Source organism: Aquila chrysaetos, chromosome 8, assembly GCF_900496995.4.
Source record: "Aquila chrysaetos chrysaetos chromosome 8, bAquChr1.4, whole genome shotgun sequence".
Classification (NCBI taxonomy): domain Eukaryota; kingdom Metazoa; phylum Chordata; class Aves; order Accipitriformes; family Accipitridae; genus Aquila; species Aquila chrysaetos.
Window position 1 is genome coordinate 5,321,956 of NC_044011.1, and position 22,555 is coordinate 5,344,510.

At 56.5% G+C, this 22,555-nt stretch overlaps 2 protein-coding genes across 6 annotated transcripts in view; both read left to right on the plus strand.

Moving 5' to 3' along the window:
* The first annotated feature begins 5,637 nt into the window (after positions 1-5,637).
* On the plus strand, positions 5,638-18,813 carry LOC115345240 (vasoactive intestinal polypeptide receptor 1-like). 3 transcript variants are annotated; one of them, XM_030023724.1, is made up of 14 exons: positions 5,638-5,717; positions 5,900-6,061; positions 8,827-8,941; positions 11,917-12,024; positions 12,976-13,085; positions 13,361-13,458; positions 13,947-14,079; positions 14,698-14,851; positions 15,483-15,543; positions 15,837-15,903; positions 15,998-16,089; positions 16,329-16,458; positions 16,779-16,820; positions 17,139-17,997. In XM_030023724.1, exons 2-14 carry the CDS (start codon positions 5,990-5,992, stop codon positions 17,229-17,231), a joined length of 1,275 nt encoding a protein of 424 aa, XP_029879584.1. In that variant the 5' UTR covers positions 5,638-5,717; positions 5,900-5,989; the 3' UTR covers positions 17,232-17,997. The 3 variants fall into 3 exon arrangements, with proteins under 3 accessions (XP_029879584.1, XP_029879583.1, XP_029879582.1); XM_030023723.1 differs by lacking the exon at positions 17,139-17,997 and adding an exon at positions 18,547-18,813 and having other exon boundaries at positions 5,667-6,061; XM_030023722.1 differs by having other exon boundaries at positions 5,667-6,061.
* Positions 18,814-19,538: 725 nt separating this feature from the next.
* SCN4A (sodium voltage-gated channel alpha subunit 4) overlaps positions 19,539-22,555 on the plus strand; it is a 47,485-nt gene continuing 44,468 nt past the window's right edge. The window contains exon 1 of one of the 3 annotated variants that reach the window (XM_030023206.2): positions 19,539-19,554. The gene's annotated coding sequence lies outside the window, so the exon portion shown is untranslated. Of the gene's footprint in view, positions 19,555-22,095; positions 22,361-22,555 lie in introns of those variants that run through there. The other 2 variants (XM_030023207.2, XM_030023208.2) reach the window with 2 other exon arrangements.

Genomic DNA, 22,555 nt, shown 5'->3' on the forward strand with positions numbered 1-22,555 from the left:
CCCATTATTTGCACATTTAATTACTGTGCTGATTACCCCCTGCTTCTGGCAGAGCCTGCCTTGCTCTGAACAGAGCCTGGCTATCAGTCTTGCTGGTGCTAATATTGTTCTCATCTGTAGGAAGGATTCAAGCGCTGGGGCGAAGGGCTAAGGAGCGTAAGGAAATCTTCTGCCAGTGGTGGGACAAGAGGGGGTGGCAGGGGACCTGCTCCGAACGTCCTCAGGCCCCCCATGGCAGCTTGAGCCCCTTTGGGGGTGTTATTAGCTGTCCTTCTGCATGGAGGAGGAGAGGAGAGGAGAGGAGAGGAGAGGAGAGGAGAGGAGAGGAGAGGAGAGGAGAGGAGAGGAGAGGAGAGGAGAGGAGAGGAGAGGAGAGGAGAGGAGAGGAGAGGAGAGGAGAGGAGAGGAGAGGAAGGGAATTTGGGGGTGTTTAGCATGAGTTCACATAAAAGCAGGGAGGTTTTCTTGAGCCAAACCAAGCACAAACCAAGTGTGGGTCCAGCGTGACCCACAGCCCCGACGCATCTCACGCAGCGTTGCAGGACAGAGCACAGGCTGGGGGCTCAGCTGTGCGCAGGGCTGTACTTGGCTGCAGCCTGTCACCGTGGCATGTCCCTTTTTAAGTCCCCCAGCACGTCTGTCATGCAGAGAGAAGGTCTAAGAGTCAGTGAGAGAGAGGGAGCAGGAGACACGGGGACCACTCACCCACCCGTACATGTCAGTCCGGCTCTCAATCTTCTTTAAAGCACAGCATCATTGAACTAGGGCTGCAGATATCAGCGCGGGGACAATCCCTGCCCAGGCCCCCTTGGGCAGAAGCACTCGTGGCCGTGTGGGTGAGCGGGATGATTGACTGCCAGGTGATGGATGGATGCTGAATGGCATCATAAGTGCTGGCCAGAAAAGCACGGTCTGGGCACAGGGAAATGCAAGTGTCAGGGCACGTGGGATGGGGACAGAGAAAGGCAGCTGTGGCTGTGCAGTTCCCAGGACACTGCCCAGATACCTTTCGCTGGTAGAAATGACCCTCCGGCTGGAGATACCACTTCTTCTCACCCAGGAGGTGGGGTGAGGACCCCCATCAGCCAACTCACCTACACTGGGGAGAGGTAACAGCCCAGGATCAGTTTATGCTCCCAGTCTTGGCGTGCTTGGTAATGGCACATAAGCCATTCACATGTGAATCATAGAAAACCAGGGCTCAGGAGGGAGCAGAGGATTGTAAAGTTCTGGTGGGGATGGACCCAGCTGTCCCCAGTAAGAGCCACCTTGCCAAACCCAACCCCCAGACTGAGATGTGCGCCAAGAGACCCTGAGGATGCTCAGCAGATAATTTTACTAGCAGCCCTCACTTTGGAAGTTCTTGAGCCCCTTTCTTACTGTAAGTCTGTGATTTCTTGTTCTGGAAATCCTCACCTAAGTTTTCACCCAAAATCAAACCCAAGGCCAGGAACGAAGCCCCATCCTCTGGTTGGGCAGAGGCTCCACCAGAAGCTTTGCTTTGGGCCATGGTCAAGACCAAGGCAGCAGTCCTAAAACAGGGTCAATCCCCTGGGGACCAGGAGGGACAGGCACCCTCTGCCACCACCTTGGACATGAACCCAACGTCTGCACCACGTAGGTGTAAGCGGATGCCACAGCACAAGCTGGGAGCAGGGGGTGATGCTGCCCCAGGCATCTGGAGCAGGCACAACGTGACCCGGCCCCTCAGAGGCACACGATGCTCTCTCTGCGCGGGTCTCTGCTTGCAATGCAAGCAATGAAAGCTTAGCATCAACAAGCTTTGGCAAATTAGCCTAACAGCAGAGCTGGGGCACCCGGAGTGTGATGGCTGGCCGTCAGACCGGGAACACCGGGACAGTGATGCATCAAGCCCGGATGAGCTGTGCTCTGATGTGGCCCGGCACCAATGACTCACTGAGCTGTCCTCTGATAACTGGGGGAGGGCAGCGAGGTGATGGCACATCTCTGGTGCCATTCCCCTTCCCTGGAGACAAACTGGAGTCGGAGAGATTCCCAAAATGAGGAAACACAGGCAGGCGGCAGCAACCTTGCCTAACACTCATGGAAGATGAAGTAAGCATGACTGAGGCAATACACCCCCCCATAATCACTGCTGGCTCCTAAGGGGTATAAAAAACCAGTCCAAAAACCAGTTTGTCATTGCACATGAAGACAAACCCCGGATATGGAGTGACAGCTTGGCAGCCACTGTCCCCTGTGCTCTGCATCACACTGTCACACACAGCCACTCGGGCACACGCCTCTCGGGGATGCTCTGTGGGTCCAGGAGCGCGAGTGGGTGAAAGCATCTCATTTTGAAAGCTAATTACAAAAAAATACCACTTGCCCCTTCCAGGAGGTCCTGAGCCACCATGGTCTCCTCTTACTCTGAATTGCCCCTTGCAGACCGTTTCCTTGCACAGAGCCTAAAATGAAGCAAGAAGTTGCTGGCGAGGGCTGGGGACACCCTGCTTCTTTGCTGTAAGGTGGGATGGAGGTAACACAATTAGTAATATCCAGCCCTCGGTAAATGAGCATTTGCCACTTGCAAAAAGATTACTGCGAGTGACTTCATTTGCTTTGGAAACGGCTGAGTCATTTGTAATTACCGACATGCACCAGCAGTAATCCCAGCGCTGGCGTTGGATTAATGGGAGCGCCCGTGGCTGGAGGGCAGCCTCCGAGGAGCTTCCCCGGGGCTTCGGCACGGGCACGGAGCCCCACGGTCACTGTTCCCTGCCACCCACAGCCATGCATGCCTGTGCTGCCACACCAAAGCAACGTGCCCCAGGCAAATCCTCCCATCCCGTCCGCTCCAGCCAGCCACCACCGTCCCCATTGCTGTCACCATTGCGTACCCTTATGCTGGTCCAGGTGGGGAGCCCGGAGGGGGCTGGAGAGTCCCGGGCTGGCCACGATTTGCAACACAGTGAGTTTGACCTCATTTATTTTCCACTTGCTGCTGCAAAAGAGGGCAACAGCCCTAACACTGGCAGGGCTGGGCAGGTCACCCAGTGCCAGGTAGGAGGTCAAGCCACCATCATGTGTCCCAGCTCATCCTCACTGGAGGAAGGGCAGGACCAGCTCAGGAAGGCGGAGGTGGTTGGGCATCACCTGGGGAGTCCCCACTGCTCCCCATCGCACCCCCCCCCATCAGACAGGGTGCTTGCTGGGGAAGGGAAGAGCAATGCACATCCTCCGGCGATGCGATGCTTGGCAAATCCCATCTGCCCTTTCCCACCACGGGGACCAGACTGGCCATCTCCGAAACTGGGCTGCTCCCCTCCAGTGACCAGCTGGGGATGGGACCCTCCAGTCAATTTGCCACCAGATGGCACCAAATAAACTGGCCTTGCGGGGACACGTTGGGCAGCTCGGGGCCACCGCCACCCCCAAACCAGACCCCGTCCCCCATCACCCTGTTCCTTTGCCCCCCACCTCGGCTGGCAGCAGCCGGAGCTGCCCATGGGGCGATGCAGCCGGCTCGGGCACAGGGTTATTTGCATCGGGTATTGTGTTATTTGGTTTTCGCAGTGTCTGATAAGGCACCCTCCCACTGCGTGTTTATATGCTGTTGGAAAATTAAATGATTAAGATTGGGTGTTTGCATTTCAGTGGAAACTATTAGATGGTAATGAGTCTGGCCGGGTCTCGGCAGCCTTTTGTGTCAACAAAACCACAAGCTCAGCCTTTGCCGGTCTGCGCCTCCGAGAGCAGTCTCGGTCACTCCTAATAATGTCAAACAAGTGCTTTTAAATATTAAGGACCTAGTTCTTTTGTTTGCACTTTTTTAGGGGTATTTAATTTACATAACAATTCTTATTGAGGTCTTTGAATGGCAGACCAACAGCAGCGGTTCATTCGTTGGCTTCGTACCTCATTATGAGAAGTTTCGGAAGGAGCATCTGATGTGATCTGCTGCCTTGTTAAGAAATGGTAATGACGTAAGATTACTAAAATTAGCAACATAAATGGTTCACCCTCCTCCCACCCCAGTCCAAAGTGCAGTGCAGCCCCCCCCCCAGCCCTCTACCCTTCAGCAAGGGCCTTTGGGGCCATTTTCAGTCTCTCCTTTCACCACTGCCCACACCTGAGTTGTTGAGGAGGATTTTGGGTGGTCCAGGGGTGCCAGGCTGGATCTTTAATCCCAAGAGATTAACACAGCCACCTTCCCTGGGCTCCTGGGTTTCCTCCTCCTTCCTTCGCCCCCTCCTGCCCTCTCTGCTTCGTCACTAAACGCATTAAAATGGTGAAGTTTGGGTCAAAATTCCACTTGCTAAAGGGGCTGGGGCTTTCTAGCATGGAGTATTATATATGTTTATATATTTATGTATATATATTTAAGAAGAAGACCTCAAGTGAGGGTCTGGGGGTCCATAGCTGGCCCCAAGGGCAGTCCCGTCCTCGGGCATGGCTGGGAGGGATGCTGTGCTGGGTGTTTTGTGCTCAGGGAGATGTGTGTCCATCATGGGTTGCTCCTGTTCCAAGGGTCCACCAGCACCCCCTCTGCTCTGCTCTGGTTTGGTACTGAGGTCACAGCACCCAGTGTCCTGGTAGCACCAAACCACCAAAATCATGAGCTCAGCTGAGACTAAAAACCTCAGTTGGGGCAGAGTTAAGGTTATTTTGCAAAGCTGCGTGCTGCCTGCCAGACACCCAGTGCCCATCCAGGGTGTTTCTGGGCAGGGAGTGTGTTTTGGAAAGGGAGTCTGGCGTGTCCCGGACAGGAGAGGCAGGAGGTGAGCAGGCACGATGCAGCTGGGGATGGGCAGCGCTAACACTGGCAGGGCTGGGCAGGTCACCCAGTGCCAGGTAGGAGGTCAAGCCACCATCATGTGTCCCAGCTCATCCTCACTGGAGGAAGGGCAGGACCAGCTCAGGAAGGCGGAGGTGGTTGGGCATCACCTGGGGAGTCCCCACTGCTCCCCATCGCACCCCCCCCCATCAGACAGGGTGCTTGCTGGGGAAGGGAAGAGCAATGCACATCCTCCGGAGATGCGATGCTTGGCAAATCCCATCTGCCCTTTCCCACCACGGGGACCAGACTGGCCACCACGATGCAGCTGGGGATGGGCAGCGCTGCCTGCCATGCTGGGGCCGGCAGAGCCTCCTGCGCAGGCAGGGCTTGAAGGAGCGTCTCTGCCCCCCACCCCATGTGCATGCATGTGTCCAGGCATGCACACACGTGTCAGGGCATGTCTTTGTACATGTGTGCGTGCACAATTCCAGCATCACGACATCTCCTTTGAGCCCTCTACCTTCCTCTAGTCCCGGGTCGTGCGTGGAGCCCGCCGGGGAGCAGCGTGACCCTTGGCATGCCCCGTGCACCCCATCCTGGCTGCACCCCCACTTCCCACAGCCTTTAGCCAGCAGTTTTCCAGCTCAGAGGCATCCAAGGAGCAGGGGAGAGGGCTCCGTGCCCCCCCCGTGCATCCACCTGGGCCCAGCTGGGGGGCCCCAGGTCCCTGACGGGCGCAGGTAAAGGGGTGCTGGGAGCCCGGTGGTGACCAGACTGGGCAGTGCCAGGCTGGGGTGTCATTCCCCCCCCCCCCGGTGCTGCTCCTCACATCCAGCCCTCTGCATGGGGAGGGGGAGCGGAGGGTGGAGCCTGCCATATTACCAGATCCAGGAGCTGTGACATTCAGTCTCGCAGAGAGACGGAGCCCATCGGTGCTGGGCAGGGACAGCGAGGCTGGGGGGACAGCCAGAGCCGGGTGGGCATGGGGAGTGGGTCAGGGTCACCCGAGTGGGACTGAGCACCCACTGCGGGAAAGGGTCCCGGAGGGAGCCAGGAGTAGGACAGGGCTGGGAAGGAGAAGCGAAGCGGGGTTAAGGGGAGGAGGGTGCTGGGTCACCCCTTGGAGCTGGGGTCCTGATGCAGCCCCCCCACCCGCAGGGCCATGAAGGAGGAGCTGGGCTGTCCCCAGCCCCTCGGGGACTGAGCTGGGACACCGGTGGACGGGGCAGCAGAGGGGTGCTTCCAGCTATGGGAGGCCCGTGGCAGCCCCCCGGCACCTGCGTGCTGCTGGTCCTGCTGCTCGTGCTCCCGACGCTTCGGGTAAGTGTCCCTGGGGAGGACGGGACCGCGGTGGGGAGAGGGTGGGCAATAAGCACGGCGGTCCCCTGCCTGGGACAGCCACTTTGGGGTCCGGCCAGCCCTGGGGAGCAGCATGCCTGAGGTCCTGGTCAGTGGTCAGGTCTCCCCCAGCACGTCTCCATCCCTGTCCCCATCCCTCGTGCTGCCCGACCCAGGGGCAAAGCCAAGCCGCAGCCCTGCGATCTGCCGGCACCGCTGCACCCACCCAGGTGCTTTCATCGCAGCTTCTGGGGGAGGATTTGCTGACGTGCAGCTTAGGGATGGGCAGGGAGGGAGGTGGGCGATGCTGGGACCCCACTGTGCTCCCTGGGGCTGGGACAGTGCTCAGGGTCTGGCCAGGGCAGCCAGCAAATCTCCCACTGGGTTCGGCTCCAGGGGCTGCTCCAGGGCATCCCCAGGGAGGGTGACCCTGTTCTGCTTTGGTTTGGGGACAGTTGCATCCATCCTCACGTGGGTCCTGGTGGGGACTTTGCTCACATCGTCTTACACGCCTCGAAGGAGCCCCAAACCCCAAGGGCCTGGGCGAGCATCCACAGGCGTGAAGGTTGGGATGGCTGGAGGGTGCAGGAGGCAAGGACTACGTGTGGGGTGCTCCCCATCCCCGGGCAGACCCATGGGGATGGCTGGCACCGAGCCCCCGCTGAAATGGGGGGGACACGGAGCAGTTGCGTTGCTGGAGCAATGCGCGGTGAGTCTGGCAGCCACGCCGGCAAACCCATCCTGAACTTGTCAAATTGCTTCGGCAGCAAACGCCGGCGGGTGGAGGGCTCCAGCAGGAGAGGGTTTCGGCTCGGCGTTTCTTTACAAAGCCTTTGGGATTTCTCCCGGCGCTGCTTTGCTCTGCAAGTTCTTTAGCTAACATGGAGGCTTTGAATAATGGAAAGGAAAAGAAAATGAAAAGAAAGGGAAGGGGGGGAAAGGAAGGAAAAAAGGAAAGGAAAAAGAAAGGGGAAAAAAGAAAAAATGAAAACGGAAAAAGGGAAAAACAGAAAAAGGGAAAAAAAGGGAAAGGGAAAGGGAAGGGAAGGGAAGGGAAGGGAAGGGAAGGGAAGGGAAGGGAAGTGGAAAGGAGAAAGGAAAGGAAGAAAGAAAGAAAACAAAGAAAGAGAGAAAGAAAGAAAAGGAAGAAAGAAAGAGAAAGAAAGAAAGAAAAAAGAAAGAAAGGAAGGAAGGAAGAAAGAAAGGAAGTAAGGAAGGAAGAAAGGAAGAAAGGAAGGAAGGAAGAAAGGATGAAAGGAAGAAAGAAAGGAAGAAAGAAAGGAAAGAGAGGGAAAGGGGAAAGAGCAGGGAAAGCAAGCAGGGCTGGAGGCTTTGAGGGCTTTATAAGGAGAGTGATGGCATCAGGCCCCTTCCCAATTGGGGAAACTGAGGCATGGCAAGAAGTTGCCTGCCCTGAAGCAAGCTCTGAAGGGACCACTGCAGATTACCTGCTCCAATGCTCCAGCAGCCAGGTTGCATTGCCATAAACAATAAAAAACAGCAGCTTTGCAGCTAAAAGGGGCTGTGGCACCTCTGCCAGGTCCAGGGCCTTCATCACTATGATGTGAAGTAGTGTGCTTTCTCAGTGCTGTGCCCAGCAGCTGTCACTAAAATGCATTTTGCAGACAGGGAATTTCCTTGTAAATCTTGTGTTCAGCAGGAAAAGGAAACAAAATCTCCTGGGGGAAGTGAAGGGACCCCAGACGAGTGGCTGCATTGTGGCCAGGACAGGGCAGGGAAGGACAGGGCTCAGCCAAGCAATGCTTTAATGTCCCACACTTACCTCCACTTGCCCACTCTCATCCCTCTATTTCTCCAGCTTTTATATCTCTGTCCGCACACCTAAAACCATCAGCAACCTAATCCCATGTCTTGGCCCAAAAACCCTGCCCCAGACATGTCCTGCGTCTGGATGTTGCAGCCCCCACCGCATCCCCCCATGGACATGGATGCTTGGGAATAGGCATGGATGCTTGGGATTGGGCATGCAAAATTCATGGCCTGCTCTCAGTTCAGCCTCAATCTTCCGGCTCTCCAGCTGGAAGCCAAGGGGGCAAACCCCAAAAGCCGGAATTCCCAGGCAGCCCTATTCCAGGGTGCTGAGCCACTACATCCCTTGCATTTTTGGGAGCTGCGAGGTCAGGGCGTACTCCTTGGTGTTTCAGCACTTCCGCTGGCAAACCCAAAAGCTTTAAGGAGGTCAGCATGCCTGTTTTGCAGCATCTCCCCAAATTGCTGGGGAACAGGAGAAAGGTGAACTCCAATGGCCGTTGCCGATGCCTCCAATTAAAATACACCAGCCTGAACATGAGCAAAACCCACGTGAGCAAAACCCAGCTGGCAAAGGAAGGATTAGACATGCCCGAATAGGTGGGGTTTTTTAAATCTCTAATTACATGGTTTCCTTGCTCAGGCTTTGAACGTGCTCACCTCTGCCCTGCTGATGGGGTCAGCCCCTCCGTCTTTAAGATTAGCTCCTCTGCATGGCGCTTGTGTCTTGGCGAAGCAGTGCCCTTAAGCATCACATGCTTTCGGAGGGAATTAGAAATAATTGTGGTGGTTCTTTATGGTGTTTACAAGGCAAACAGTAGAAAGCTAAGGAAATGTCAGGGTCCAAAACACAGTTACATAGATAGGCTCTCCTGGGGCTGGCTGCAGCAGAAATAGTGAATATTGGCTGGTACCCTGCCTGCTCAGGTCTTTTAATGCCCGGCATCCTACTGTCTGCCCTTTCCCCCCTCCCCAAGGTGCGAGCGACACATCCTGACTGCTCCGTCGTCCTCTATTTCCAAGAGCAAGAAGCTGAATGTCTGGAGATTATCAGGAGTGAAAGCCAAACGCCAGCCCCCCCCGGGCAGCAAGGTGAGTGCGAGCTGCCCACCATGCACGGGGCTCATCTCTCTCAGGAGGAGGGGGAGGATTTGCTAAGGGGGTCTTTGGAGGATGATCCACGGTAGGGGGGTTGCAGAGCGCACATGGATGCAGAAAAGCAGGTATTTTCAAGAAAATAGAGAGTAGCACCAAGGCAAAGGCTAAGGAGCATCCCTGGAGAGCCCTAAAAGGTGCTGCTGCAGGAAGAGAGGGGGGGCTGAGATTGCAGCCAGCGGGTACGGGTGGGCTAAGGGATGCAAACAACCGCAGGGGCTGCATCCCACCAGATTCACGGCATATGGCAATGATGGTGTGGTTCGTGCCCCAAGCAGAGCCTCCTGCTCCACTCCTGTCCTCCCTGCACTGATGCTCCAGGGCCAGGCAGGGCTGCAGGCACGGGCGATGCAGAGCCGTGGCCATCAGCACGAGTGTTGCGCAGTGCATGTCACCACTTCATGCCTTCTTGCCTTCCTAATTCAGTTAGTTTTAATGCTAAACATGTTTTGAGCAACTTAATTTTTACATATCCGGGACTTTTAAAGCAATTAACTAATTGAAAAACAGTTTTAAAGCGCTGCTTTTGTACATTTTTTTTTAAATTGCAGTTCAATTTCCATCCAAAAGCAGCTTGGCTCAAATTCTGGGTAAAAATTATCACCTAGTGAATAAGAAATGCGTCATTCAATGGGTTTCATCTAATACAAATGTAAAAATGAAGCATCTCAATAAATGCATGTTAAGGTGCATAATTGCTTAAGTAACTGTGCAGAGATATAACGTATCAGCCAGCTTAGCAGAGAAAAGCCAAGTTGATTGGAAAAGGTCCATTTTTCAGCCCAGATCATGCCAGCCAGGGGGAAGGAATCTCACTCTAGGAAAATAACCAAGATGCATGAATGCATAATTAAAATCAGTATTTAATCCCAAGTTTCCTGCTTGACTGCCGCCTCTGCTGCCTACCTGAACTAAATTTATCCCTTCCCCCTTGCTTCCTTGTGCCAGTCTGGGAAGGGTCCTGCGGAGAGCGTGGCATGAAGTGACGATGGAGGGGAAGGCTCAGATGCCTTGGACATGGTGGCAATATAGTGTGAAGGAATAGAACAGGGACCTCAGGCTTCAGCATCCTGCTGGGGAACCCTCTGTGGGGCCCTAAAACTGGTTCAAGATCATGTTTGCAGTGCTTTCTCTTCAAAGTCTGCTCGGGTGCTCGCAGCATTTACTGCTCTGAAATAGCTGGCAAGAAATAACCTGCTAGTGAGGCTCAAACGCTCTCTTTTGGAGGTCTCCAGGTACCAGTTAGAGCAGCAAGAAATAGGGAGGCAGCCCTGGCAGGTCTGCATATAATTAACCAGTAGAAATGCTGAGCAGGAACTTCCCATCAAACTGCATTTTGAGAGAAAAAATGCTCTTTTCAGCTGTATCAAGGAGAACGTCATGAGGATAATATTGATCTTGGGGATGTTTCAGCCCTCCGCTGGGAAAATTGGAATAAAGCAGGTTGCTTTGGATCAATCCAAACCAAACACCTCGGTCTGCCGGGCTACACCAGCTGGGAGCCCAGGGACAGGGGACAGCGTGAGGATGTGGTGGCCCCTGGGGGCTAACAATGGAGGGATGCTGAAGAAACAGCTCCTGCTTGCAAGGTGGGCAATGAGACACATTGCTAGTTCCTTTGCTCATGTTTTTTTGCCCTGTCTCCCCCAGAAGTTGCCTCCATCGCCTCTTCTCCATGGGAGGGTTGTCCCCATTTTGCACACCTCGAAGAAATGAGGGTTTTTTAGAGGCTGCAGCAGCCTGGGAGAGGGAAACAGAGTGGGAAAGGGGACTTAAACCTTTTCTCCCCATCCAAATAGAGGGATGACTTTATTCCCTGGGATTGCACTGCAGAGCTGCGTGGATCCCAGCTCAATCCCTGTGCCATGGGCTGCTCCTCTGTCTCCCAACCAAGTGGTCCCACAGCACTCACTGTGCTGGAATAGCTCATTCATACAGCGAGAGATGTATTTATATAGAGCAGGATGGCTCTGCCATACAGACACATCCAGATATTTTGCTCAGACCCCAAGAAATGAAGCAACGCTCTCAGCGATGGTCCCAATAGCTGTGCTCGGTTCACCTATGCTCCAGAGCAAAAATTAAGACGTACCTTGGTGTTGTAATGACAGCCCTGCAAATCCCTCCAAGGCTGGCCAGACACCTACAGACCGCTTCGCTGAAATCAGAGAAAACTAATTAGACTTGTCTGAGAGCACATTCCCTGGCTGGGAATAGATGTGGCTCCAGGTTAATAATGTATATTTACAAGGTTAATAATGTATATGTGCAGGGAGGACAGCTGTCCTGGAAGTGTGATGTCTACGTCTCATACCAGTGTGCTGCAGTAATAATTCTTCAAGGCCCCTCATCTGCTTGGCCGTGCTCGTTTCCAAGGCAATTGGAGAGTCATTTAAAGACAAAACTTAGTGGGAGAGAGAGAACCAAAGCACGTTAAGCTAGTTGCTCTCCTGCAAGTCTTGCAGTGCTTTCTCCTGTCCTCCTCCTTCAGGCTGGAGAGATGTCCCAAGCTGGGCCACCATGGCTGCTGAGTGCAGAAATCCAGCATAAACCTGCATTATTTTAGATGCCACCAGGAAAGTCCCAGCCCTTCCCACACCCTTGTCCCCCAGGGCCTTCCCGCAGGAGCTCTGGGTCTGATGCAGCCCCAGAAAATAGCAGGTCCTGTCTTGCTATGGGGCTAAAAGATCTCAGTGCTGGGGGAGATCGTTCCCAGAACCGAAGCCAGGATGCTCCTAATTCCTGAGGGGGTACGGCATGGCCCTCTAGATCGGGTGATGGCTGGCCGCTCTCCACTCTCCCGTTACATCCACGCAGCCGTGCCTGCTGTGGGCTATGGTGGGGACCAGGGCGCTCTGTGTGTCCCCGGCACGTCCCTTCCCGGTGGCACTAACCATCCCGTCCCTCCCCAGGCTGCCTGACCGAGTGGGATGGAGTGAGCTGCTGGTCAGCCCTGCCCGTCGGCCAGTCCCGAGCCGTCGCCTGCCCTGACATCCTCCATGTCTTCAAGAAGTCCAAAGGTGCAGTGCTCTGAATCCAGCCCGGACCGCTCATCCCCTGGGACTGAGGGCTGAGCTGCACCCACCCCTGCCTGCCTGGGATCCTTGTGCCACCCCAGCCCTTCCCCTGTGGTCCCACAGCTCCTGCCCCATCCAAACCCTTGGCATATATTGCAACCCAAGCAGGGGACAAGCAAAAGCAGAGATGCAGGGTGCTGTCATGCCGGGAAAGTCCCCAAACCCTTTCATCACCCAGTACCAAGCATCCTCTGTGGGTTGAGGTCTTGGGGACCTCATCCTCCAACTGGGTGACACCAGGACAGTCCCCTAGATGCTCAGTGCCCTCCTTTCCCTGTCCGCACACCAGCCTAATGCTCTTGACCTGCTTGGCACCACTCCAAGCCACACAGACAAAAAACGCAGCATAAGATCATGATTATTTCAAGGCCAGGTGCTCTCCCGGGGTGGGTGCCGCTGCCGGGGAAGCCGCTGCCTTCATCCATCGTGGATGCAGAGGAATGTGAAGGAGAGCACCCGACTGGCCTCCATGGCATCTGAGCACTTCCTTGGCTGGGAGTAGTTGAAAAGGTGATGGAGGGTTGGTAAATGCTTGCTTTAGGGCAGAAACAGCTCAGGAGAGGCTTGATGAAGCCCTCGCAGGATGAGAGAGCTCCCTTTTAACCTTAATTCCCCCCCCACTGTAGGGATTCACACTTGCTTTCACATCCTGCCCTGCGATGTCCTGGCACCTCCAGGCCCAGCACCAGCGGGGCAGAGATGCGATTTGGATGGGAGGGGATGGGGCAGCCGGGACATTCAGGTACCATGCTGCTGTCACAGCCGGGATGCTGGTGCTGGGATTTAGGCACCATCCTGGAGAACAGGGTGCCGTTCCCAGGCTGGACATTTTGGGGGGTGCTGATGCAGAGGTGATGCCCATGGCTCTCATGAGATCCCTTCTTGTTGCTGCAGTGCTTATCCGGAGGAACTGTACTGAGTCGGGATGGAGCTTCCCCAGCCCTCCCTACTACAACGCCTGCGAGCTGGAGGCCATTGGCAGCAATAATGACACTGAGGCCAAGGCAAGTGGGTCCCCCGGGGGCCATGGGGCACCCTCCCTACCATCACCCTACCCCATGTTGACCCATGCCGTTGGGCAATGAAACATGAAGATGGTCTCGGGGATATCTCGTTGGCCTCATCCTTGTTGCTGGGCTGCCTGGAGGGATCTGAGCTTGGCTGGGCACAAGCCCAGCCTGGGCAAGGGCTGGGGCATCGCCCTGCCACCTCCTTGCCCATTGCAGACCAGCACCTCCCAGCCCATGCTGCCTCACTCTGCTGGTGCTTTCTCTTCCAGAAAGGCTATTTTGTCACCATGAAGGTGCTTTACACCTGCGGCTACTCCACGTCCCTGGCAGCCCTGTTGTTGGCCATCGGCATCTTCTCCTGCTTCAGGTAGGGCTCGGTGCTGGCTGCTCCATGGGCTGCGGCTGGAGGAGAGCAGGGTAAATCATGAGCAGGGTAAATCCCCTCCCAGAGCAGCCAAGGTCCATCCCTGCCAACGCAGATAACCAGGGAGGCATGAGACAAACTGCAGCATTGTCCTTTCCTGCTGACACACAGACTTTAAACCCTCAGGTTGCCCTTTCAAGCTTTGTTGTTGCAGACCTCACTGTGCTGCAGAAGAATGCTCTCTGGAGGTGGCTGGAGGATGTTCCCCAGCACACCTTGTCCCCAGGCAGCAGCCTCGAGCACAGCACAACCCTGCCCTTCATGATTTCAGAGCAGGAAAACCTTCTCCAGGGCTTCATGCTTGACCATCACCAACACATGGTCCCCTGGGCTGGGGTCCACCCAGGGAAGTGGCTCCCGAAGGAGAAGCTTCTCTGCCCATCTGCTCTCTCTTCTCCTCCCTCGGCACAGAACATCTCTTTCTCCCGTAGGAAGCTGCATTGCACCAGGAACTCCATCCACATCCACTTCTTCACATCCTTCATACTTCGCGGGGCTGCCGTGTTCATCAAGGATGCCGTCCTCTTCTCGGATGAGTCCATCGACCACTGCACGATGTCGACGGTAAGGTGCTGAGCCCCAGCACGATGCAGGAGCGGGCACCGTGTGCTGATCTGGAGGGGTCTAGCTGAATTTGCAGCGGATTTAGCACTGCAAAGAGGAGGGAGAGAGAGGCTGTGAACCTGGGGAGGAAAGGCTGGCTTGGGTGGACTTTAGGAGGTTCACAATAGCATCTCTGCATGGGCCCTGTCTGCAGAGAACATGTTCTGCCCTCAAAGCTCTCCCTGGTCTCAGAGATAGTCTCCCGGTAGGGCTAAACCCCAGCAGCACCATGTACAAGCAAACAGGCCTTGCACTGCTGGATGCGCAGATTTGGGGTTGTCAATAGAAAGAGAAACCCCTGCGTGCAGCCCAGACACAACACTGTGGACGCCGGCAGACACAGGTTTCTAAAGGTCCTGCAATAACAGCCTGCGGTCATCTGCCCATGCTGCGCAGGCAGAGCAGAAAACGCTGCAGGTGACATGCGGGACTGGTGCAGCATCCCTGGGGCTGCACTGAAAGACCATCTCAGGGCTCCTCAGGTGGATGGATGGGGAGGCGGACCATCCCCTGTCCCGCCAGGACAGAGTCTGATGCCAGCCAGCACTGCTGAGCCTTTCTCCCTCCTCATCCTCACAGGTGAACTGCAAAGCAGCCATCGCCTTCTTCCAGTACTCAGTCCTGGCCAACTTCTACTGGCTGTTGGTGGAGGGCATGTACCTGCAGACCCTGCTGCTGCTCACCTTCACCTCCGACAAGAGGTACATCTGGTGGTACATCCTCATCGGCTGGGGTGAGTGCAGGGTCCCCTGGCACATCAACCCCCCTCCAGTGAGGTCCCTTTGACACAGACTGGGGGTAGGCACCACTTCCAGGGATCGCTGCTCCGAAATCTGCCTGGCTGCATGGTGCTCCCCATGGCTGCTCTTGGCACGTGCCCTCAACCCAACATCTCTCTGCATGGTGTCGTGGAGCTGGTTGGGCAGCATGGTCTGATCCTTGCTCTCGTGGCATGTGTGCAGAATTACTCAAAGGGGAAAATGCTTGCTAACACCAACGAGAGATCCTTTGCAGCATCTGCTGCCAACCCATCCTGAACATGGTCAGGATGGGACAGAGACAGGTCCTTCCCTCTTCCAACATCCTTCTGGGGCTTGAAACACCCATCCCAAATGCCCAGGTTAAATGTAAGAGCACACAGAGGGGCAGAAGGGTGGCCAGGAGGTGACACACATCACCTTCAGTGGGCACCATCTCCTCTTAAAACCTGGAGAAGGGGAAAGGCTGTCACCTTCCTGCCACCTCCAGAGCCCCAGACTTGACCCAGGCACGTGTTTCTGGGGACAAAGGATGGAGGGGAGGTATGGGGGCTCCCCAGAGACCTGGGATGACTCTGCATCCCTGCCTGGGTCCTGTCATTGCAGGCGTCCCCATGCTTACAGTCTGCGTATGGGTGGTCACCAGGCTGCAGTACGACAACCACGGGTAAGAGCGGCCACCCCTCGTCTTTCCCCAGGCCAGCTTGGCCACGTGTGCCCCACGCACGTCCCACGGGACGAACCTCTTGCATGGGAGGCTTAGGAGGGGAGAAGCGGGGCAGCACTTTATTTTAATGCGATTTCTATTTTCTGGTGGGGCCCAAAGACTCCCTTGCTATGGCAGGGCCCTGTTGCAAGAGATGCTGTGCAAATGGGGCAGGGGGCTGGGACGGGTGGCGGGGCAGGACCTGGGCTAAGAGAGTGCAAGTGGGTGGCGGAGCCATTTCTCCTCTCCCATAGGTGCTGGGACGACTACACCAGTCTCTACTGGTGGGTGATCAAGGCTCCCATCCTCCTGGCCATATTTGTGAGTATGTCCCCTGAGCAACCCAGACCCCTCATGGACAGAGGGACCCAACCAGGGGTCTGTGCAGAGCCTGAGACATGTCTTCCCATGGCAGGTGAACTTCCTTATCTTCCTCAATGTCACAAGGATGTTAGCACAGAAGATCCGGTCCCCGGACATCAGCAAAAACTACAAGCAGCAGTACATGTAAGGGCTAGCTCAGGCAAGGGGGAGCTCCCCTCACCCCAGTTTCTGGGGGTGCCCAGGGCAGCAGAGACCTTTTCCTGGAGGAGCACAGAGGAGGACATCATTGGAGCCTCCAAGACCTGCCTTTCATGGAAAACCTATTTTGGGTTAAGACCAAGCTCTTGGGAAGGGCTCATCTTGCAGGGCAGCAGGACCATCGCCTGCACCCAGGCCCCTGCTCACACCACCACTCTCCGCAGGAGGCTGACGAAGTCCACGCTGCTCCTTATCCCTCTCTTCGGCGTACACTACGTGGTGTTCGCGCTCTTCCCTGAGCACATCGGTGTGGACGCCCGGCTGTACTTCGAGCTGGTCCTTGGCTCATACCAGGTACAGACTGGGGGAAATGGGGAGGCAAAATCCCCATGTACCCATCCTGTCCCATCCCAAAATCACACCAGAAGACCCTGGGATGTGCTGCTGGGGCTTTGCACTCTTTTGGGAGCGGGCTGTGTCCCAGGCACCCCTCAAACACCAGGGACAAAGCACAAGGGTTGGGATCCGCTGAACAACTTGCACTGATCCCATACCTCTACTGCCCGTGCAGTGGGGTAAGGGGTGTAGGAGCATGCTAAATGCAGGCAGCAGATGAGCATGGAGGGGTCCAGCCCCTTTCCTTGGGTGAATTTTGCTCTTTTTGTTCTTTTCAGGGGTTCCTGGTGGCTCTGCTGTACTGCTTCCTGAATGGGGAGGTGAGTGTCTGTCATGAAATGCGTGGTTTGGACCGCTTAATGTCGTGAAAAGAGTGGTTTGGACCCCCCAGCACCAACCCCCTGGGCACCACAGCCACACATGTGGGCACACAGACACACCCCCAAGGGTGCACCCTAATGAGCATTGCATGCACACAGCCATGCATGTGTGCACACGTGGGCATGCAGACGTGCATGGGGGTCCCCACCCTCTTGCACCCCAAATCCCTTGTTGAGCCCAGGGTGCAGCTCCTGCCCCTCCAGCAGGTGCTGGTGGGTGCCCCTGGGTGCCAGCACCGGTTCGTGGTGTCGGTTCAGGTCCAGGCTGAGATCAAGAGGAACTGGGGCAAGTGGCAGTCGTCCATGGAGAGCAACGTCTTCAACCTGGCGACCCAAGACTTCACAGCGTGACGAGGACAGCGTTTGGGGGGAAATACTTCCCTGAGGATGTTGGTGGTGGTGCAGCTCCACAGCTATGGTCCCAGAAACACAATAAGAAGGGTTTTGTAGGTTCTGGGTCTGGCATCCTCAGAGGGTGGTGTGAAGGGCTGTTGGGAAAGGTTCTGCCTGCTCGGGTGCTGGCAGCTCTCATGGATCCATGATGGTGTCTCACCTGCCCAAAGCTCCCTTCATGGTTTGGTCAGTATTTTAGGCAAAGGGAAAAGAGCTTCTCCACCTTTTCTGCCCCAGGACTGGGTAGGAAACAAATATCATTTCACAAAGGACATCTGGCATTTTTCATTCAGCACTGGAGTGAAAACTGAAGTGGCCCCAACGCTGAGGGGTTTTTTTCCCCTCTTTTGGTTTACAAAACCATTTCCCTTACGGGAAGATGCCTAGACACAGCCCCCAGGAGCCATTCTGAGGGTGGGAGAAGCAAATACAGAGACAGGGAAAAACTGACAGCTCTCTATGTGAGACTCTTGATGGTCTCATGACTCAGATCCTCCCCTGCTTTCCAAAATGTTTCCGTTTCTCCCTGCCCATTGCTTCAACTGTGCTCGGTGCTGGGAAAGGTAGTCCATCATCCTTGCCATGCCAGCTCGTAGGGGCTCTGCACCTCTCCCAGGGGCTTTGTACCAGAGAGATAGGATGGTTTGCAAGCAGTGGGACTGCTTCACTGAGGACTCATTTGACTGGAACTAACGAGGTTTTTGCCAATAAAATCTTGTTCTGAAATTCAGCATCACTTTTCAGATGTTTGGTTTGCTCTACAAAGGTAACTTGGTACCAGGCTTGCTAGAGGGTGAAAACCCTGCCAGTATCTGTAATGCCTGGAAATATTCCCTGGGGAAGAAATACCTGTTTTTTCTATGCCTGGTGAAGCAGCCAGGCTTTGGGCATGGCCATGGAGAGGAGATGGAGGAGAAAGGTGAGGAAGAGCACAAGCTGGGTGTATCATGGTCTGTCCCAGAGGTGCTGGGGTGCCGTGTCCCCTCCGGGTCGGAGCTGCCACCACCACGCTGCAGCCTGGCCCCGTTTTCCCCCATGAGCATCCTTCACTCTGCCTGGGCTGAGCTCCTGCCTTGGCAAACGCTGTCTCCAGGACCAAGAAAGGCCTCAAATTCTCTTTCCCCAAACATCCTGGCCTCTCCCAGCTGCACCATGTTCCCGAGACTTGAGCCACCCGATCTCAGCAGAGCTCCTCACACTTCCTGAGTTCTAATTTCTCCATGTAGCCACATGTCCTTCCTTAAATAAAACGCATGTGTTGGCCCTTTTCCAGACTGCAGGATCTCTACAGATCCCGTCTGGTCTCACAAAGAGGCATTGAGAGGGAAACAAAGCCCCAGACTCGATTTGAGGTGAGATGGAAGATGCTCTGCTCAACAACCCCCTGGGCCAGTAACATCCTGTGTCACTGGCCAGGAAACCTCTGAGGAGCATGGCAGCTGTCAAATAAATGCCTGCCCGCAGCCATGAAGAGACCACAGGTGAATAAACATCTCTCTCTATCATTAGCGAGGAAGATGCTGTTTCGGCAGGGATGTGAGGCAGACTGCGGCAGCAGATTGCACCAGGGCTGGGGATGCTCAGTGGGAATATCACAGTTGCCATAAAGCTTTGAAAAGCACTGAGTTTTGCATGTATTTTCAGCTGCAAATGGGCCTTTCCGGGTGCTAAACCTGCACCCCAAGTGACCCGCTGGGGTTTGCTGGGCTTCAACCCCGTAGCCTCCATGGTGCATGGCAGAGCCTGCGAAGGTAGGAGCCCACTGCGGGTGCAGGAGGGCTGACGTGCCAGCGCTGCGGGGACCGCGCATCACCTTCAGTCTGCAGGAAAGGTTTTCAGAAGGGTTTGCTGCATCTCTAGCCTGGACCATGCCCTACAGCCGTGTATTTGGGGTAGCTAAGCCTAGGAAGAGCAGAGGCAGGTTTTCCCCGTCTCCCCTCCAGCATGACCCGGGGTACCACAGTAGCCCAGCATCCCCATCACCCACCCTGTCCTGGGGGTCCCTTGTCCTCCCCTCGGGCAGAGGGGGGTCCGGAGGAAGGGGGGGTGTTTTGCCTGGAGCCGGTGGGTGGCACTGCGGCCCCGCAGCACCGCCTCGGGCACTGACATCGGATCCGGGGTGTCAGCCCTGGAGCACACAGGGTCCCCACGCAGATCGCCCGGACACAGGCTCAGCCGGCGTGGAGGGACCCCGGCAGGTCCCGGGACCTGCTGGCTTCTGGCCCTGGGTGCCAGCACCCAATGACTCTACCCGGGCCCCTGAGAGCACCCAGGGAGTAAGGTAAGGGGGCCACGCTGCTTCGGGGGAGCGTGCACCCAGCCCTGCACTTGTCCCAAGGCTCCAGCAAGAGCTGGGAGCCCCCAGGGTCCCCCTAGTCAGCCCTGGCCAGGCGAGGGTTAATCAGCAATGGGGATGGGAATAAGGCTCAGGGCTGGGAGAGCTGTTGCCTGTTGCTTCTTTCCCTGCCTGCATCCCCTGCTCCTCCGGGGGCTGCCAGGCCACCCCGCTTGGGTGCCGAGGGTGCACCCACTCCTTCATCCCTGCTCCGGGATGTTCCCGGCTCTGCGGCTTGGGGAGTTCACCCTGCAAATGTCCCTTCCCCATGCCCCGGCTCGCTGGGGCAGCTTGTTTCCACCCTGCTCTGTGCAGGCAGCTCTGACTCCACCAGAGCTTGGCCCCGCAGAGCTGCAATGGATGCAGGCAGCCCCACGGCAGGGCAAGCGCCTGGCAGAGCAGGAGGGTCAGGATGCATCCAGCACCGGCAGCTTTGGGGGAAGGTGCAAGCGAAGGCACCTCAAACACCCCAGGGTCTCGCAGGCTGTGCCAAGCATTGCCCTTATCCCACCCTGTCACCCCAAGGACGTGGTTTTCGCACCCAAATTAGTGTTGCGAGTACCCCTGGGTACCCGAAGCTCCCATTCAGATTTAGCTGGTTTTGCAGGCAGAGCTGTGCCCTCGTGCCTGCCCAGTGCCCAGCTGGGCACCCCGGGGTGCCTCTGGCTTCCAGAAGGGCAGGAGCCACGTCCTGGGGTTTCCACCCTCACGTGCCTCACCCCAGGTTTGCTCTAGGCTATAGGCAAAGCAAAAAAAGACCAGTGCGGCTTGCACAGGCTTCCCAGCAGTGACAAGGCTGGGTTTGGGGCAGCTGGCAGCTGATGGGACCCGCCGAGCATCCCCTGAATTTCCTGCTGTGACCAACTGAGCAAGTGGAAAGTCCCCACAGCCACAGCAGGAGGACGTCCCTGTCCCTGCCCTCCTCACCAGCCAAAACCACTAACTGCCAGATGCACGGGAAATGCTTTTTGCCCATGGGTACAGGCTGTTGCTTTGCTGCTGAGCTCCCGATGGGCTCCCAGTGCTCTCTGCCCTGGTTGTAGCAATCCCCTGGGAGCTAACGTGGGGCTCTTCACTCCCTCCTTCCCTTGGCTTTAGCTTCTCTGAGCCCGGCCTGAGCTCCAAGTCAGCAAAAAGAGCCCTGGGGTTGTTTTTTAGTTGAAAAAAAATCAGTGTTACGCTTCCCAAAGCACACTTTCGGCATCTCCTGCGCAGAGCCAATCCTCTGTCCCGTGCTGCACGACCTCTCCCCCAAGAGCTGAACCCGGTCTCCTGGGCTGCCTTATTTTCATAGTCTTGAACAGAAAAGGAAAATTATTGAGTGAGAAGCAGAATCGAGCCAAGGAACTTCACTTCCCAGATCCCCGGGTGCTCAGGTCTACAGTCTTGGCCCTGTTTTTATTGATTGCATGGGATGCCGGCAAGCAAAAGGAGCCCTACGGGTGAGGAGCTGGAGGCAGGGAAAGGCAAATTGCCATGGGAACGTGCCAGCAAGGGATGCCAGGCTGGGGAGGGCAGGTGCTTCAGCTCCAATAAAGCCCACGCCAGCATGGGAAAGTTACTACAGGGTATTTTGGGACCGGATGAGCAGCAGAAAAGTTGCATAGATCCGGCGCTGTTGGAGAGATGATGAGTCCCCTCTGACCAGGCTGGGTGCTGGGGTGGTTGGTCCGCTCCCAACGCAGCCCTGTGCACCCCAAAAGGGGTGAGCCCTGCAAGCTGGACACCCCTCCGCCCTCTCCTCCTAACCCTGGGTGCCCTCTGTGCACCTTACACACCCATACAACTACACGGGCACGCAAAGAGCACCCAAAGGCCCCGTCAGGAAGTACAAGAGGGGAGACAACCACGCTGCAAGCCTCCCTTTTGCACCATCCCGTGCCACCCTGGTCTGGCTCAGACCCACGGGTGTCCCACCGGGCAGGGTGTGTGGCAGGGGACACGGGGTGAGGCGTGCTGGTGACAAAGTGGGGTGACCCTGCACAGCTGCTGGTCGTCCTGGCCATCGGATGCTCCGGGTGTGCAAAGAAACGTGGTGCTGGTGCAAAATTGGGCGGCAGCTGAGGGCGGGCGGCGGGGGGGGAACAAAGCAGAAATGACAGACACCCCTCGCTTGCAAGCAAGAGGAGGAGCCGCGGCCAGTGCTGGGTGCTGCACGACAAGAATAACACTCCCAAAGAGCCACCGGCTCGGAGACGACGTTGGCAGCGGGGTTGGCACCGACTCCCCCCCCCACCCTCGCAGTTGTCCCGCTGCTCTTTCCAATTGCGTGTCACTTCTGGGACATATAGATGGGGAGGTGCTGGCCAGGGTCCCTTCCCACCTCCCCTCCACCTCCCCACGTCCCATTTGGTGCCAAAGCCACCTCAACATCTGGGACGCCCTCCTCCACCGCCGCGCTCGCCCCGGGTGGCCGCGTCCCCCGGGCTCAGAGCATGGCCGGGGTGGCCGCGGCGCGGGGGGGGTCCGTGACCGCGGGACCCCGGGAGCGCTGGGCGATGCGGCCGCGGGGGTTGCAGGCGCCGCCAGCCCCATGATTGGCGCGGCGGGGGACGAATGCCACAGCTGAGACGGGGCCGAGGCTACCTGAAGGACCCCGCATGTCCTCAGGTTTCACTCATGACCATCTGACAGCAGCAGCAGCTGCTCTGCCAACAGGCACTCGCTGAGCCAAAGCCTCCAGGAGTCGAAGGAGAGGGAAATTCTGGCCCTAAAAGGTCTCTCCTTGGGATTTTGCTCTCTCCACCCAACAGTAAGTACTGGGTTCAGCCCTGGGCTGATGTCAGGCCACCGGGCAGGGTCTACGGGGTCTTGGATGTCCCCGGGTTTGTCATTCTCGCTGTGCCCGGAGCGGTGCAAGAAATGCCGGGGGCTTCACCGTCCGAGCGCCGGAGGTGGATGGGAGCAGGACAGCCCCCGCGGTCGCTGGGGTGGTGTTTAGGGCTGT